This window comes from Carassius carassius, chromosome 13 (genome assembly GCF_963082965.1).
Source record: "Carassius carassius chromosome 13, fCarCar2.1, whole genome shotgun sequence".
Classification (NCBI taxonomy): domain Eukaryota; kingdom Metazoa; phylum Chordata; class Actinopteri; order Cypriniformes; family Cyprinidae; genus Carassius; species Carassius carassius.
In genome coordinates this window covers 29,998,243-30,016,480 of record NC_081767.1, presented here as the reverse complement: position 1 = coordinate 30,016,480, position 18,238 = coordinate 29,998,243, and the positions used below count along the sequence as shown (strand labels likewise).

The 18,238-nt window shown below is 42.8% G+C and overlaps 1 protein-coding gene across 2 annotated transcripts in view; it reads right to left on the bottom strand.

Moving 5' to 3' along the window:
• Positions 1-6,740: 6,740 nt before the first annotated feature.
• The window catches only part of LOC132156306 (metabotropic glutamate receptor 3-like), a 41,485-nt gene continuing 29,987 nt past the window's right edge, over positions 6,741-18,238 (bottom strand). Inside the window, exons 1-4 of one of the 2 annotated variants that reach the window (XM_059565252.1) lie at positions 13,198-13,307; positions 10,996-12,071; positions 8,715-8,892; positions 6,741-7,308 (exon numbers count right to left, since the gene is read on the bottom strand). In XM_059565252.1, coding sequence (XP_059421235.1) covers positions 7,232-7,308; positions 8,715-8,892; positions 10,996-12,071; positions 13,198-13,303 — 1,437 coding nt within the window. In that variant the 5' untranslated portion in view covers positions 13,304-13,307 and the 3' untranslated portion in view covers positions 6,741-7,231. Of the gene's footprint in view, positions 7,309-8,714; positions 8,893-10,995; positions 12,072-13,197; positions 13,308-18,238 lie in introns of those variants that run through there. The other variant, XM_059565251.1, reaches the window with a different exon arrangement.

Here is an 18,238-nt window from a genome sequence, read left to right as displayed (position 1 = left end):
GAGTCTACTGATCGGCCGTCATGTGCTTCTCAGAATGGACAACACTGCGGTTGTGGCTTATCTGAACCATCAGGGAGGATTGCGTTCTCGCCCCCTGTGCAGGCTGGCGAGACGTATTCTTCTTTGGTCTCACGACAGATTTCTGTCGATCCGGGCTGTTTACATCCCCGGACGACTGAACTTCGGAGCGGATTTACTATCCAGACAGGCTCTGGAACAGGGGGAATGGAGATTACACCCCCAAACGGTGAATCACCTATGGCAGATTTTCGGGGAAGCGAAAGTGGATTTATTCGCGTCGAGCACGACTACGCATTGTCCGCTATGGTTCTCCCTATGCCCTCCATCACCCCTGGGTCTGGATGCGCAAGCTCACAGCTGGCCCAGGACCAGTTTGTATGCGTTTCCCCCGATTCGTCTGATCCCAGCGGTATTATGCAGAATACGGCGGGACAGAGTGGGACAGCTGCTGCTGGTGGCTCCGCGATGGCACACACAGCCGTGGTTTGCGGATCTCATCAATCTGTTAGCGGGCTCTCCGTGGGAGATTCCCCTCAGACGGGATTTATTATCGCAAGCACAGGGACGGATCTGGCATCCGAGGCCAGATCTGTGGAATCTGTGGGCGTGGCCTCTGAGCGGAGTGAGTTGATATGTCCCGGTCTTTCTGCTGAAACTACCGAGACTATACTGAACTCTAGAGCAGTTTCTATGAGACGCTTATATGCTTTCAAGTGGAAACTGTTTATGACATGGTGTGAAACTCATGATGTGGATCCAGTTTACTGCCCTGTGGCTTCAGTACTGGAGTTTCTTCAGGACCGTTTTTCGGATGGATTGACACCAGCCACCCTGAAGGTTTATGTGGCAGCTATCTCAGCTCACCATGAGTATATAGGTGGTGTCTCAGTGGGTCGTCATCCACTGGTTTCTCGCTTTATACAGGGTGCGTGACGGTTGAGACCTTTCCGCCCTGTGCGAGTTCCTTCATGGGATTTATCCATTGTGTTACTGGGTTTATCAGGGCATCCGTTTGAGCCCCTGGAAACTGTATCGGATAAGCTCCTGACTCTGAAGACACTTCTTCTCATGGCTTTATCCTCCCTCAAGAGAGTTGGGGATTTACAGGCTCTCTCTGTCTCACCCTCGTGCATGGAGTTTGCACCAGGCTCTGTGAAAGTGTTGTTGCGACCTAGGCCTAATTATGTTCCTAAGGTCGCGTCTAATCCTTTTCATTTTCAGCAGGTGGTCCTGGAGGCTTTTTCTCCTGCTGCGGCAGAGTCTGGGGATCTAAGTCTTTGCCCTGTGAGGGCGTTACAGACTTATGTGGATCGTACTGCCCCATGGCGTGAGTCTGACCAGCTGTTTGTCTGTTTTGGACATAAGAATAAAGGCCATGCAGTTACGAAACAGCGCATGTCCCATTGGCTGGTGGAGGCTATTTCCTTGGCCTATGAGGCACGCGGGCTCGCTTCACCCTTAGGAGTAAAAGGTCATTCCACGAGAGCAGTGGCTTCTTCTCAAGCCTTTCTCAGTGGATCTTCTATGGATGATATCTGTGCTGCGGCAGGCTGGTCCTCACCGAGCACTTTTATCAGGTCTTACAGTCTGGATGTGAGGATGGCTCCTGGCTCCCAGGTTCTCTCCGCTTGAGCAGATGCTTCCTTGGATCCAAGCTATCAGGTACGTCAGGCGTGATGGTATAGCGTTCCCATACGTGGTGACGTCACCGCAGCATCGAAGTGACCTATGAAAGGGAACATCTCGGTTACGTATGTAACCTTGGTTCCCTGAATAGGGAACGAGATGCTGCGGTTCTGGCCGTGCCATACCTTGATAGCTTTCTTCTTCTTCTTCGTCATGAGGTAATCGTCATCTGAGGTAAATGGCGCGCGGCACCAGGTATATATATACTTACGCATGCTGGGCGGTGCCACGTGCTATTTAGCCATTAAGATTGGCGGGATGGTATAGGGCTTCAGACATTCGTCACACCGAAGGTGTTCCCATACGTGGTGACGTCACCGCAGCATCTCGTTCCCTATTCAGGGAACCAAGGTTACATACGTAACCGAGATGTTCAGGAGACTACGGGTGACGTCACGGACACTACGTCCATGTTTTTTTTTACAGTCTATGGTGTTATCCCATAACCTCTACATGAGGAACAAAACATACACTTCATCATTTAGTTTGTTTATTATGATCATAATGTTCTTTACTGCACACTGCACCATGGGCACTGTTCTATTGCTTTGTGTTCAAACCGAAAAGTTCAGTGCCTTCCCGAAGTACACGTCCCACGCTTTAGTAAATTTTACAGATCTGAAGGAGGGTTTTTAGTCTAGTTAAGCCTTACATACAAATTTGAAATCACCCAATATTGCTCTTGGCACATCCAACGAACATTATGTTTCAGAAAAACAGACAGAGTGTCCATTCACACATTCAGTATTTGGGACTGACAACTATACTGTATTTACTAACAGATGTGACACTAAATTGTCCTGTACATACAACAGAAAACAAAATCAATTCATTTCATGCAGGCCTGCACAGAATCAGTACAATATTGGAACCGACCCAAGTTATATTTATTATGTTGGCTAAATTGATCATCTAAGCTCTGTTTATCAGATTTTTGCAGGTTTTTATTTCCAGAAACGCACTGGAGATGTTGGGAAAAGTCTGCAGATTCTGTTCAGGTCTGGTCCTGAGTTATGCCTGCAACCATAAGTGATGAATAACCACTTTTGCTGAAATTCTACTCACACACAGGTCATCCAAGATGTAGATGAGTTTGTTTTTTTCATCGGAACAGATATCTCACCAATGGATCATCTGTAGTGAATTGGTGCTGTCAGAATGAGAGTCCAAACAGCTGATAAAAATATCACAATAATCCACAACTAATCCACAAGATTCCAGTCCATCAGTGAACACCCTATGAAAGAAAAAGCTGTGTGTTTGTAAGAAACAAATCCATCATCATGTCTATAATTCATAATAATGCCTTCTCCTGTAAAAGAAAGTCCATCCCCTGCTGGACTGATATTTTAGACAAAAGCAGCAGTCTGAAGATAAAAAAACCCCTCAATGATTTATTTCTTACCAACATGCAACTTTTTGATTCACAAGATGTTAATTGATAGACTGGAGTTGTGTGGATAACTTTATTGTTTATTATTGTGCTGTTTTTATCAGCTGTTTGGACTCTCATTTTGACGGCACCCATTCAGAGCAGAGGATCCGTTTGCTAGCCACATTTCAAACATTTAAACTCATCTACATTTTGGATGGCCTGAGGAGTAAATGGTCAGCATATTTTCATTTTTTTAGGTGAACTGTTAGTTTAACAGAATTTATATCTTGCTCTCTGCCTATGTAATACATGCTCCACTATTTAATGTGTGTAGTTCTGCTCACACATCAACTCCATGTTGAATTCAGATGTGATACCGCTAAGTGTGAAATAGTCACTTTAGTTATAGAATATGGACAGATGTCACTTTTTCTTTCAAAACCAAACTGTTTATAAACCTAACCGTATTGAGGACTCCAAACAAGGGTCACATCCATATTCTTCCATGGTCTGAAGATTTATGTCAAACATGAACAGATCTATGAAAGTTTGCTTTAAACTTTCCCACACAGTGACACGTTTAGACATAGCCGACTGCTTTTGCAGTAAGACCCTCGATCCCCACTCTGAAATGAAATTGCTGCAGTGGGTGAGGGAGGCTCGCTTTCTATTTGTGTTTCTGCGCAGACTGCAGTCTTGGATGCCTCCTAAACCATTTCTAAGCCACTCGGACAAAACCGCCACATTTGACTTTTTCTTCTCTCAGAAACATTCATAAAGAGGCTAAGTCTGGAATGAGGACCCCTAGGAACTTAACGTGCAGAAAGAGGATGTGTGCAGATTTTGGGAGGGTGTTGTACTGTAAGCCACGCCACAAAAGCATTGAGCTGCTGGAGTTTATGGGGCAAGCGAACTGCTTTACATAACTGCACGCTGTTTATAACTCTGCACTCACTGACTTAGTAACTTTCTTTGTTTCAAAAGTGGCCTGTATCTGCTGTCCTTACATTGCCTTTTGTTTTGTAGTTCTTCCACTGTTAATTTACTCAAAGAGCAAAATAATGTAAAGATTTATTGATATTGACAATGTTACCGCCACAGTACTTGTTTCCAGGGTGTTGCTAGGCAACTGCTATGATGTTCTGAGTGGTTTTTAGAATGTTACTGTACTGTTGCTAGGATGTGATTGGTTTACGGAGTGTTGCTTTGCAGTTATTTTCTGGGTGGTTTTTAGAATGTTACTGTGCAGTTTCTAAGGTGTATTTCAAAATGTTCCTATGCAGTTGCTAGGGTGTTTTTTTGAGAATTGTTTTGTATGTTACTATGCATGTGCTAAGGTACTATGGTTGGTTTCCAGGGCATTTTTATGCAGTTGCTAAATTGCTCATAGTGGTTTTTGCCATGTTACTGTGCTGTTACTAGGGTGTTTTGGATGGTTGCCAGGGTGTTGTTATGCATTTCCTAAGGTGTTCCTAAGTTAGTTTTTAAGGTGTTCCAGGCAGTTTCCAGGGTGTTGCTATACAGTTTTTCAGAAGTTTTAAGTGGTTCTTGCATTTGTTAAAGTGCTCATAGTGGTTTTTACCACATTACTTTGCAGGTGCTAAAGTGTTGTGGGTGGTTTCCAGGGCGTTGCTATGAAGTTCTTTTATTCACATTTTAAATGGTTTTAGCATGTTGTTAGGCAGTTGTTAGGGTGTTCTGAGTGTTTTAAATGTTACTATGGAGGTGTTAAGGTGTTCTGAGTTGTTTCCAGTGCATTGATTTTCAGTTGCTAAAATGCTCTTGGTGGCTTTTGACATGTTACTGATTAGTTGTTTGGTTTCTTGGATGTTCTGAGTGGTTTCCAGGGCATTACAATGTTATTGCTAGGGTAATCTGGCAAGTCAGTGTCGCTTCTGATGCTTAGGTATGACTTGAATCTCTTCATCAATGTTAGTCCAATTAATTTTTAGAACTTTTAATCATTTGACAGGCACAAACTGTAGATTTGAGTTACCTAACAATTTATTAAGGGTTGGGGACTTGTTGAAATTCATAATCATATTCTTCACCAGTAGTAATGACTAAATAAAGGGGGGAAAGGGAAAAACTGAGATAGTATATATGGGCTCGGCTACATATTGATTGTATGTGTGTGTGTAATAGTTGCACTACATATCTTGAGTTTCTGTCCACTGGAAGACTAAATCTGTCATTCATTGGTTATGTTTTTCTGTCATCTGATTTATCGTTCCTGCTGTGCATGTTCACCTCCTGTACTGTTAACTGACACACAAATGATTTCCTCTGCTGCCATTTTGATGAATTATGAATGTTGAGAGCTTTAGCATTTCTAGGTTACTGTTACATGTTTGTTTACTATCTCTCTTCATGATGAGCTAAGAGTGAATGATCCTACAATGACATGATACAGATTTGACACTTGCATTAGGTAACGTGATATTGTACAGAATCCCCTTGAGGCCGTGCGAAGACCGCAAGCTAAAAACAAGCAAACAATCAAACTTTTAACTTAATCTTAAGCTTGTCGAAGAACCAGTGTCCCACTCTCTTCCAAACGAACCAACAAAAAAACATAGAAATGTATAAAACTTTTGAAATGTAAAAAAAGACGTCTTTAAAAAAATGTCCTGGCCCCCCCTGCCCAAAGGCTCTGAGGAACCTCTCATATTAAAACTACAGGACAAATGATAAGGCACAACAAGCCGATATTGAGCAACAGGATACATTTTACATTCACTGCATCACAAAGCATTTCACACATCAGAAACCTAACTGATTATCACTAGTTTGCCACTGAAATGGAAACTCGGTGCCAGAGTTGGGATAGACAGAAATATTAAGCAGCACAACTGTTTTTAACATTGATAATAAGAAATGTTTCTTAAGCAGCAAATCAGCATATCAGAATTTCTGAAGGATCATGTGACACTGAAGACTGGAGTAATGATGCTGAAAATTCAGCTTTGCCGTTTAAGAAATAAATCCCATTTTAAAATCTACTAATATAGAAAACAGTTATTTTAAATTGTTATAATGTTTCACAAAATCTTTGTTTTAAATACACGTAGTTCTTTTTTTTATCTACACGTAGCTTTGGTGAGCAAAAGATAATATATTTGCAAATTTATGTTTTTCTAATTAAGTTTTTCCAGTTACCTCTAATTCTGATTTATATTTTAAAAAGTATATTTGGTGAGGACATTATCCTAATATTTGACCTCTGAAAATACGGTTTCTTGCTTTGTCACATGCAGGTTTAAGGGACAGGAGTGGACCTGTTTTCTTCTGGCAAATCATCTTTGATCCGTGCATCCACAAGTATGGGACGGCACCAGCAATGGCACCATGATGGTGGAAAATAGGTAAGTCAACTTTGTAAAGTGCCTCATATGCTCATCTTCCAAACTTTCTGTCCCTGAAGGCTTCTCGTCACAGGCAATGTAAACATATAACGTCTCGTAGCACTGCATATCTGTGCTGCAACATAAACATGCATCACAGCCAATCTGAATACAACGCTTATGAGATGCAGTTAATGTAATATGCTTTCAGATGTCATGACAGTGTACTTAAATGGTGTTGTAACCTCTGGCATCAAGCCACATGCCTGTGATGAGACGACGTGAATTTTGAGGCGTGAGCGCTCACTCTGTGGTTTCTGCTCTGGACCTCATGACCGGCATAGACTCTAATACTGTCGGCTTGTGCTAATAAAACCATCGGTTAAGATTCTGTACAAAATGTACAACATAGAAATACATACAGTTAAGTTATTACAATGAGGCCTACAACAGAAAACGACAACAAATTCCAGTGTCCAGTATTGCAGGCGGATCCGTTTCTGTCAGTCTCTACTGTGGCCCAATCAAAAACGGGTCTGTGTTTTACATCATCACGTCATGGCCGTTGACAACATACATAATAAAGCTATCAAAACAAAAGTTTCCAAAATCTTTCTATAAAGGATTATTTTGTTCTTTTGTTTCTTTACAACTTCAGTTAATATTTACAACAAGCCCTAAAAATAATTTAATAATCATACACACTTTCTACACACTGTAGGCAAACCTAGTTCTTGGGCATAGCACAGTGTGTGCTGATTGGCTAACAGTCGCTAAGGGGCAGGGGTCTGGAGGAAGGGTGGGGTCACAGAGAGGAAGTGGTGGAGTCGACAATCTCTCTGCCGTTGCACACTGTCGGGACGAAGTGGGCGCTCACAGATGCTTAAGAAAGAAAGAAAATAAGAATTAGATGAATGCAGAGAAGGAAATGTATCTAAACAAAATGGTATATATTTCAAAACCATGTGGTAATGCATATTATTTTAGATTTTCCAGTAAAATAAATATATATATATATATATGTTTTACTAATTAAATAAATGATAGCAAAGAATTAATTGACAAAGGCAAAATGAGGCGAAAGTCTTAGTTAATAGTACATTAGGCCCTGTCCCAAATGGAATACTTCATGTGCTCTTTCGGACTTATAATGAGCGCCGTGTGTCCATTATGTCCATGAGACCGTAGGGTGTCCCATTTCTCATTTTAGCATTCAAAAGTGTGCTTGCGTGCGCCCCCTTTGTGGCCATTATGCACCCTCGATCCATACTTCAGCTGAGCCCGCAATGGGCCGAGCTCTGCAGCAGACTTCTAGCGGCATTATGTCACGAAAGTGTGGACTCAGAGGAAGAACGCAAGGTTTAAGGCTGCCATTTGGGACAAGGCGTTAATAGTGAGAATTGGACCTTAAAATAAAGTGTGTCCATAGTATATTGACATATAGTAGGTATCAGTTATTAATATTTCATGCAAAATAAAAATATTTATACCGTGAATACAGGCTATATTGTATATTGCAGCAATAGTGATGCAAGTTAAAATGGTACACCGAACACAGCCAGGTTTACAGATGGCCAACTTCACATAAAAGGCACCGCAAACTTTTCACAAAGTTCACCGACATGCTTTTCCCCGACTTGATTCTCCTCGTTCTACTCTCATCATCTCCCTCCCCCTCTTTTCCCTCCTAGCGAGTAACTCGATGTGATCTCTGCTCTGCAGTGTCTTCTCTTCTTTGCAGTGTCTGTCATGTTATTTATTAGACGGATGAAATGTGAATAAAGATGAAACTGTTTACCTGATCTGTTTTTGTGCTCGTAAATAATGCATTAGAGCAGAAGATGTTGTCTGCGCACACATGGGCTTATTACCCAGCAACGGCCGCTCAGCCGCAACTTTCCTTATGGGCTCTTACACAACTGCTCTGTATGACAATGCTGACATTAAAATCCTCAGTGTAAATTGCCATATCAAAGGGCTGTGATCATTACAAACTGTCTGTGTAAGGACTGCGGAAAGTTCAACATTGACAAACAGTTGGTCTCGCGTGGCCTTTACAGCCTTTTCTTATTTTGTTTTTAATTCATTTAGTTTGTTTAAATGATTTTATTATTAAAAAAGATACTTAAGGAAGAAGAAAACACAGAAATAGATGTATAAACCGAAATGTATAAATGAACAGAAATCTGTCCCACAATTTGCTGTATTATTCATGTCTGTGGCACAAATGTGACATACTTAAACTTCAGATGTTCTTATTTATCTGGTTGTTTGTGTGTAGATCTCACCATGGGATGCGTAGCTAGTGGCCGGCCCGCTCACACTGAACCGGTTCATGTTTAACCGATGACTGGCGACATTCTTCTGAGGCTGGAACATGATGATGTGGACTTTGGGGGCAAACATGCAGCCCAGCACCACAAATCCGCTCAGACTGACAGATATACACATGGTTGTGGTTTGGACCTGAGAGAGAGGAAAACCACAATTCATTTCGCACCCTCATTGTCTCTAATGTAACTCCAATTCATTCCCATAATCAGAAGCTATTAGTTGTAACTACCAAGAACCCCTTAGTTATTAAAAAGGTAGAGCACTGTTATAATAACAGTGACATTTAGCAAAGTGCTGCGTAAATAGCTTTTGATTAGAAGTAGTTAAACGTCTCCCATTAGCAACATCATTTTCCTCGCTCCAGTTTTAGATCTTCATGTTGTTCCCCGCGGTCCCCCGTCAAGGCACACCACTGTTAGCGAATAGATAGGAGGATGGATATAACACTAAACTGAACAGGAATTTCTCAGCCTACGGGTATCTAGACCATCTCTTACAATCCAACGCTGTTCTGCTTAAGGAACGATTTCAAAGAGACCTAAATGAAGAGTATAATCTGTTTCAGTTATACCTTTATATCATTATGACTTATCAGTGGGTTAAATAAGTTCCCCATGCCCATACATTCATGTCCTGCTAAAAATATGCAAAGCGCTAAGCTGTTCTGTTAGTCTTGATCATATTTTCTGCAATGAAATCAGCGTGAGCCATCTTATGAAGCCGTTCTTATTCTGTTGTGTTTTACTCTGTCGGTTCCTAGCTCTGCATGCATTTGCAATCTGATTTCTGTATCTTTCAACTATCCTGCACTTTTACAGGCATCAGCATTCTGTGCGAACGGTCTCTGTGGGCCGCGTCCCTTGAGCAAAGAACCTCTCTTTGCTCTTCATTGACTCTGGTTTAGTAAGACCCGTTTTCGTCCTACTCACTGCAAGAATTCCTCTTTACGTCATCAGGCTGTCTACATGGTCCAGTCCCTCTCTTGAGTGGAAATGCTGTTTGGGTACTTCAAGCTGGATTCACGCAGCGTGGTGAATGACAAGCTCGGTTATAGAGACTGAATCGCTCTTTGATATATTTGTTGCATCAACGAGCTATTGAGAAGTTGTCTGTTGAGGCTACATGTTTGCTGAAGATTTAAATTTGTCAACAGATTTCTATCTGACAGTTCTGCTTACTTGGTGTGATTCCTAATACAAGTAACAGCTATCCAAACAGCAGGCGTCTTGCGGTCCCACAAGCGTGTATACAAGACAGCGTCGTCTGTTTTGCATGTTAATGGCTTTTTTTTGGTTCCGCTTTTCAGCTCAGATCGGTTTGATTCATTCTCACTAAAGCAGATTAAATCTAGCTGTGTTCAGTTAGCTTCAGGTACTTTAATTTGATTTGAGCAGTATTTCTGCTTATGTCAGACAGGACTGGGTGTAATTCAGTTAAGTAAAAAATTGGTTACCTTTAAATTCATGAGCTGGAAATGTAATCGACAAAGCCCCAAAGGAAGTTAAATAAATTTAGATTTGTGCAGTAACAAATACAGTTATTTTTATGTAAGTGAAAAGTTAAGTAAGATGTCCCCTACCCTTAGAATTGGGGCAGAATGTCCACAGTGGGATGTTTTTTGATGGTATTTTTTATTAATATTAATTAGTTCTCTTAGTCACTGTTCAGATGTGTTTCTTTGACTAGGATTCTGTTATTTGATTTGGCTGTCATTATTTTATTATTATTTATTTATTTTTAATTTTGCATTTACACTTTTAAAACAACAAATAACATACAATATTTAGATTAAATAATTGAAACACTCAAATTTCAAAATAGATCTGTCTGTCTATAAGGCCTAAGAAACTTCTTTAAACTTTCAGACGAGGCCATCATTCAAGATTTGCCCTGACAAACCTTCCTGTTCTACTTAAAGGGAAAGTTCACCCAAAAATGAAAATCCTGTCATCATTTCATTGCAAAACAAAAAAGATACTTTGACATTGGTACCTTAACAACACTGGAGTCCAGTGACTTTAGTGTTTTTTCTCCATACAATTAAAACATTTGACAGAATATCTTCTTTTGTGTTCCACATGAGAAAGAAAGTCATGGAATTACATGAGCCTTAGTAAATGGTGACAGAATTACATTTTTGGGTGATTTATCTCCTTAAAAGTTACATTAGTTGCAGTTAAGTGAATTTCAGTTCACTTTCATTGTACAGAATTAAATGTACAGTGTCAGACTTACCCTGTAGTCACTGGAGGTGACGTAGAAGATGGGCAGGAAGGCCAGCCAGATGATACAGGTGGTGTACATGGTGAAGCCGATGAACTTGGCCTCATTGAAGTTCTCTGGACACTTCCGGGTCTTGAAGGCGTAGACCGTGCAGAGGACTACCAGAACCACATCGTAGCTCAGCGACAGCAGCATGCTAGAGTCCCGTACATTACACTTCAAAATGACAGTCTGGCGTTTCTCCGGCGTTGTGAACCGCCGTGTGCCAGGCACTTCCACGAGTAGCCAGATAGACACCAACAAGAGCTGGACGGAGATCAACGACAGACAGATGAACACCTGTGAGCTGGGACTGATGAAGCGTGGCCGCTGAGCTCCGCCCTCTTTCACGCCACTGAAGATGCGAGCAATGCGATTGGTCTTGGTGAGCAAGGCGGAGTAGCACACTGCGAACGAGGTGCCGAGGCCTAACCGCCGCAGCGTGCACACAATAGGCGAAGGTTTTGCAATGTATATGAAAGTCATGATGTAGGACATGAGGACACCCAACAACAGGATGTAGCACAGCTCACGGCCGGATGCTTTGACCAGTGGCGTGTCGTTGTGCCGAATGAAAACAACGAAGACCATTAAGGTACATATGAAGCCAACGCATGCAATCGTGATGGGTCCAATGGCCCAAGCATCCTCCCACATGATATAGTCCTCAGGAAGGTCGTAGCATCCGGTCAGGTCAGGACGGGGCCATTGGCCAGGCGCACAGGGCATGCATGTGAACTCATCTGGCAGGTATTCGTAGGGCTCGCAGGGAGTACATATCCAGCAACAGTATTCACCGGCTTGCATCTTCTTCATCTCATTAGGAGCGCAAGGGTCACTGCACTGAGACGTGGGTATGTCCCCTCCCCTCGGCCAGCCGATCAAGTCCTCATTTAGGGTAAGACTCTCTGCCCACTCTCCAACCTGAATGTAGGTGAACTTGTCGCTGCCTGGCACAAGCTGGTAGTTGAAGATGTTGTAGCGGCCCATTCCGTCACCATATGCGTCAAACTTTACATGATTTTCCAAGCCGGCAGGGGAGAACGGAGCTTGAGAGAGAGTATGAGAAAGAGTTAATTCACACATATCAAGTGGAACAAAACACATCATTAACTTAAGAACAGATTAGATAGTTCCCTTTATGACTGTCTTTGGATATTATCAGTAACATAAACGGCTACAGGCTCATGAAGCAATTATAGTAGGCAAAGAAAAGTATCATCAAATCTCTAATCAAAATGACAGCAATGCCTTTCGACTTCAAGTGGAGAACGTATCGAGGGTTAGCTGAGGAATCGGGCTGCTTTCTGTCAGGGTTTATGTGGCATTGGTTTTATCGTTCATATGAAGCCTGTCTCCCACACACCTCTGTACTGTAGCTCGGGGCTCTGGGAGGATGCGTCCTTGGTCAGCACAATTGCAAAATAAGACATGGGCAAATGAGCACAGAGGAGCTGATGCTTCTATCTTGCGTTTTGGCCTCAGGGAGAATGATATATTTTGAACCGGGAGAAAAGACAAGAAGAAAATGTCCCTTGAGGGATGATGGTGAAACTGTCACTACTGTATATAGGTGATTATTTTTCTATAGTGGCAAAAGAAAGAGCGAGAATTGAAGTTGTGGAAATGTTGACAGAAGTTGTCAGTCTATCTATCTATCTATCTTTCTCTGGATCTATCTATCTATCTATCTATCTATCTATCTATCTATCTATCTATCTATCTATCTATCTACAGTATCTAACATTTGCTTGTTCTATCATTATCATAGTTCTATCATCTATCATAGTTAAAAATTACAAAAATTTGTAAATATCACCATATTGTTTTTTTAAAAATAATTTTTATAAATATAAACATGTATACAAATATGACTATCTGTCATGTGTATATATTTATATACAGTATTTATAAAAAATAATAAAGTGCCATTTTATTTATTTGCTTATTTTTTGTAATTTTAACTAAATGTAGACACACAAATAGTAGTCTGCAGCCAACCTGGTGCAAGGGATTTTCTCTGCTCAGTGTAATTGCTCAGAGGGTCTCCGAAAACTCGCTGCTGGATGATGATTCATCAGATAAGGAAAACAGGTTAGAAGTTATGAACCCCATCATTCACAAAGATAACGTCAATGTCAACACCCGTGCCCTCACACACCGACATATACATACACACACACATGCAGCTGAGGTGCAATGAAATCCACACACATCTTGTTGTAGTCAAGAACTTCTTCGTGTGCTGAATCAAATTAACCTTCTGTGGCCCATAGTTCATTTCTTCATAGCTCATCTGTTTGTTTCAGAATTTGATGGCATGCGACACTCGATAATGTGTAATCATCCCTCATTGGCAGCAGATGCTGAGCACACCCCTGTATTAAATAAGAACCATCTGGTAAACGGATAATTAACTAATATAATTACCTGTTACAAACACTAATTGCAGTTAATTAACTTGCGCTGAGCCTCCAAGGATATGGCCATACCTTTTGTTGGACAAATGCTTTCTATATAGGATTCATAGAAACAATCTGATGGATGGATGGATGGGTGCATCGGTCAGTCAGACGGTGTTAGTTAGTTAGTTAACTAGTAAGTTAGTTAGAGATATCCAGTGAGGGATGCCGTGCCATCTATTCACTTGATGGATAGATTTGTGATTATGGGAGAGGTTGAAATACAATCAGTGATAGATTTATGGATAGATCTGTATAATTCAAATACAGATATTAGATCATTTATGTTAAGACAGATATGGGATTATAAATGAAATATAGCTGGAATTGGTCATAATTTGAATTGATCCCCAGTTCAAACTCAAAGTCTCTTATTTTATGGCAGGCTACAAAAGAAAATCATTTTTGTTCATTTTTTGTACAATTTTATTATATTCATGATCTTTTGAAGATATATCGTAGACAAAAAACAGTATAGGGTATATATTTATCAGTCATTATATTGTTTGTCTGGGACAACATAAAATAATGGGTTAGCAGTGTCGATCAGAATATCTCTCTGTGCATCCCTAACAGATGTTTGCATGTTTTGTCATGGGATGCTATAGAAACATATGAAGTAAATCAACAAATCAGGCTTGTAGTCTGACGGTGCCTTAAAATAGCGTTAGGCACTTATTTTTTTGAAAGAGAAAAACACTTTTACCACCTTAATAATCCTTTAAGTAAGACATTTGTTGTTTCGCTCTCTACATCGCTTCACTCAAGTTGAGTCTGCTTGTTCAGATGAATTATGCATGCAGTGACTGTTTCTGCAGGTTACAGCGTTATGTCTGTCGGTGGTGACTTGAGTCACTGATTCACTAATTCAACCGATTTGTTCCAAAATGTTGAATCATTCACACAACCGATTTCTTCAAAGTGGAAAAACTGGTAACACGTGTTTATCAGCAGTTACATGCGCTCAAATGTTTTGTTCAAAAACACTAATTCACTAGGAAGGCCACTACTGTCTGTTGGGCCATGGAGCAGAAATAGACAAACTAAGTATTTATTTAATGTATGTGTATACACAATATAGTAAATATATATTTTATAATATATTGTTATAAAATAGAAATTAAATCTGAAATGTCCTGCACTTTTGACCATGATGATAACATGTTGATTATTGTTTTCAACAGAAAAGTGCTAGCTCTAGTTTATTTTATTTTTTATTTTTATTGTAGCAACTTGTGCAGTCTCTCTTTCTCAGGTGATATGTGTCAGTGTCAGTAACTCTTCAAGCTCCATGGTAACATTATTTTCTGTTTTGACAGAGACACATAGAGTTGGTGATGTGACATCACGTTTGAGCATGATCCGCTTGACTCTGAGGTACCACAGCATGTCAATCTGGCATCCGAGACGTTTCCAAAATTCAGGGCCTAAAAACATCATATCTCTACTGTGCACACCTATGCAACTGACAGTCGCCATTCAGATACAGCATCCCCGTCAAGGACCCATGCACATCCACAGACACTCACACAGCTGAGTTTGACAGTAGTGTTTTGAAGAGCTTCTTCACAGAGAAAGGGAGAGCAAAAAGAAAATGATAAAGAGGTGTGTCTGAGGAGATAAGGACACCTAAGGAGGTGGAGGACTAACTGGAGTTACACATTTAAGGATTTGTGACTTCTTTGACTAAATGAAATGACTCATGACTCTACTTGAATTTTTGGTAGATGATGCAACAATGTTATAACAATGAATTATTTAGCATTTCGGTCTACATTTGCACGGTGCACAGTCATGCAAAAGCATGCCATTTACAGGAGTTGATCAATTTGATTTGATATTGAATAACTACATAAATATTGCTCTGTTTATCATACAGTGGAGTTGAAAGGATTACAATTACGCTAACTTTAAGTTTTTGAACACCATTGACTTTCACTGTAAAAAAGAAAAAAAAACCCGCTGAAACACTTTTCAGAATATTTATGTTCTTCAGAAGAAAACCAGTTTGGAACAGCATGTGGGTGAGTAAATATAATATAAGTAAATTGGTAATGTAAGTAAGTAAATATATATTAACACTACCATTCAAACTTTTGCAGTCATTAAGATTTTTTTAAATTAGCTTTGAAAGAAACCTATATTATGCCCACTAAGACTGCATTTTTATTGTCAAATTTTATGAAAAATAAATAAATAATAAAATTAATATATTTTAAAATGTGATTTTTCATTTCTGTGATGCAAAGCAGAATTTTCAGCATCCATTTATTTTATAAAAACAGATGTGATGCTTAATTTATTTTTCTTGTGGAAACCATGCATTTATTTTAAATTATTTTTACCAGTGTTCCACGGCCTGGACGAAAACCACACTGTTCCTCCTGAATCCGAGGTTCTACTATTGGCCGGATTCTCCTCTCCAGTACCCTGGCATAGACTTTCCCAGGGAGCCTGAGAAGTGTGATCCCCCTGTAGTTGGAACACACCCTCCGGTCCCCCTTCTTAAAAAGAGGGACCACCACCCCGGTCTGCCATCCCAGAGGCACCGTCCCCGACTGCCACGCGATGCTGCAGAGGCGTGTCAGCCAAGACAGCCCCACAACATCCAGAGACTTGAGGTACTCAGGGCGGATCTCATCCACCCCCGGTGCCTTGCCACCGAGGAGTTTCTTGACTACCTCAGTGACTTCAGCTTGGGTTATGGACGAGTCCACATCTGAGCCCTCAGCCTCTGCTTCCTCAATGGAAGACGTGACAGCGGGATTGAGGAGATCCTCGAAGTATTCCTTCCACCGTCCAACGACATCCCCAGTTGAGGTCAACAGCTCCCCACCTCTACTGTAAACAGCGTTGGTAGGGCACTGCTTCCCTCTCCTGAGGCGCCGGACGGTTTGCCAGAATCTCTTCGAGGCTGACCGATAGTCCTTCTCCATGGCCTCACCGAACTCCTCCCAGGCCCGAGTTTTTGCCTCCACAACCACCCGGGCTGTAGTCCGCTTGGCCTGCCGGTACCTGTCAGCTGCCTCTGGAGTCCCACAAGCCAACCAGGCCCGATAGGACTCCTTCTTCAGCTTGACGGCATCCCTTACTTCCGGTGTCCACCACCGGGTTCGGGGATTGCCGCCTCGACAGGCACCGGAAACCTTACGGCCACAGCTCCGAGCGGCCGCTTCGACAATGGAGGTGGAGAACATGGTCCACTCGGACTCAATATCTCCAGCCTCCCTCGGGATCCGGTCGAAGCTCTGCCGGAGGTGGGAGTTGAAGATCTCTCTGACAGGAGACTCGGCCAAACGTTCCCAGCAGACCCTCACAGTACGTTTGGGTCTGCCGAGTCTGTCCAGCTTCCTCCCCCGCCATCGGATCCAACTCACCACCAGGTGGTGATCGGTTGACAGCTCCGCCCCTCTCTTCACCCGAGTGTCCAAGACATACGGCCGGAGGTCGGATGAAACGACCACAAAGTCAATCATCGACCTACGGCCTAGGGTGTCCTGGTGCCACGTGTACTGATGGACACCCTTATGCTTGAACATGGTGTTCGTTATGGACAAGCTGTAACTAGCACAGAAGTCCAATAACTGAACACCGCTCGGGTTCAGATCAGGGGGGCCGTTCCTCCCAATCACGCCCCTCCAGGTGTCACTGTCGTTGCCCACGTGGGCGTTGAAGTCCCCCAGTAAAACGACGGAGTCCCCAGTCGAAGCACTTTCCAGCACCCCTCCCAGAGACTCCAAGAAGGCTGGGTACTCTGCATTGCCGTTCGGCCCGTAGGCACAAACGACAGTGAGAGACCTATCCCCGACCCGAAGGCGCAGGGAAGCGACCCTCTCGTTCACCGGGGTAAACTCCAACACATGGCAGCTGAGCTGGGGGGCTATAAGCAAACCCACACCAGCCCGCCGCCTCTCACCTTGGGCAACTCCAGAGTGGTGAAGAGTCCATCCTCTCTCGAGGAGTGTGGTACCAGAGCCCAAGCTGTGCGTAGAGGTGAGTCCGACTATCGCTAGTCGGAACCTCTCTACCTCACGCACAATCTCGGGCTCCTTCCCCGCCAGTGAGGTGACGTTCCACGTCCCTAAAGCTAGTTTCCGTGTCCAGGGATCGGGCTGTCGAGGCCCCCGCCTTCGACTGCCACCCGATTGTCTAAGCACCGGCCCCTTACGGTCCCTCCTGTAGATGGTGAGCCCACGGGAAGGCGGCCCCACGTCGCTCCTTCGGGCTGAGCCCGGCCGGACCCCGTGGGGGGAGGCCCGGCCACCAGGCGCTCGCATACGAGCCCCAACCCCGGGCCTGGCTCCAGGGTGGGGCCCCGGCTGCGCCATACCGGGCGACGTCACGGTCCTTTGATTGTTCCTTCTCATAAGGGGTTTTGAACCGCTCTTAGTCTGACCCGTCGCCTAGGACCTGTTTGCCTTGGGAGACCCTACCAGGGAACACTGGACCAGCTCTATACCCTCTACAGGGTGCTGGAGGGTTTATGGGAGTATGCCCAACCAGTCCACATGTGCTTTGTGGATTTGGAGAAGGCATTCGACTGTGTCCCTCGCGGCGGCCTGTGGAGGGTTCTCCGGGAGTATGGGGTCCGGGGCCCTTTGATAAGGGCTATCCGGTCCCTGTACGAACGGAGCAGGAGCTTGGTTCGTATTGCCAGCTGTAAGTCAGACTTGTTCCCGGTGCGTGTTGGACTCCAGCAGGGCTGCCCTTTGTCGCCGGTTCTGTTCATGATTTTTATGGACAGAATTTCTAGG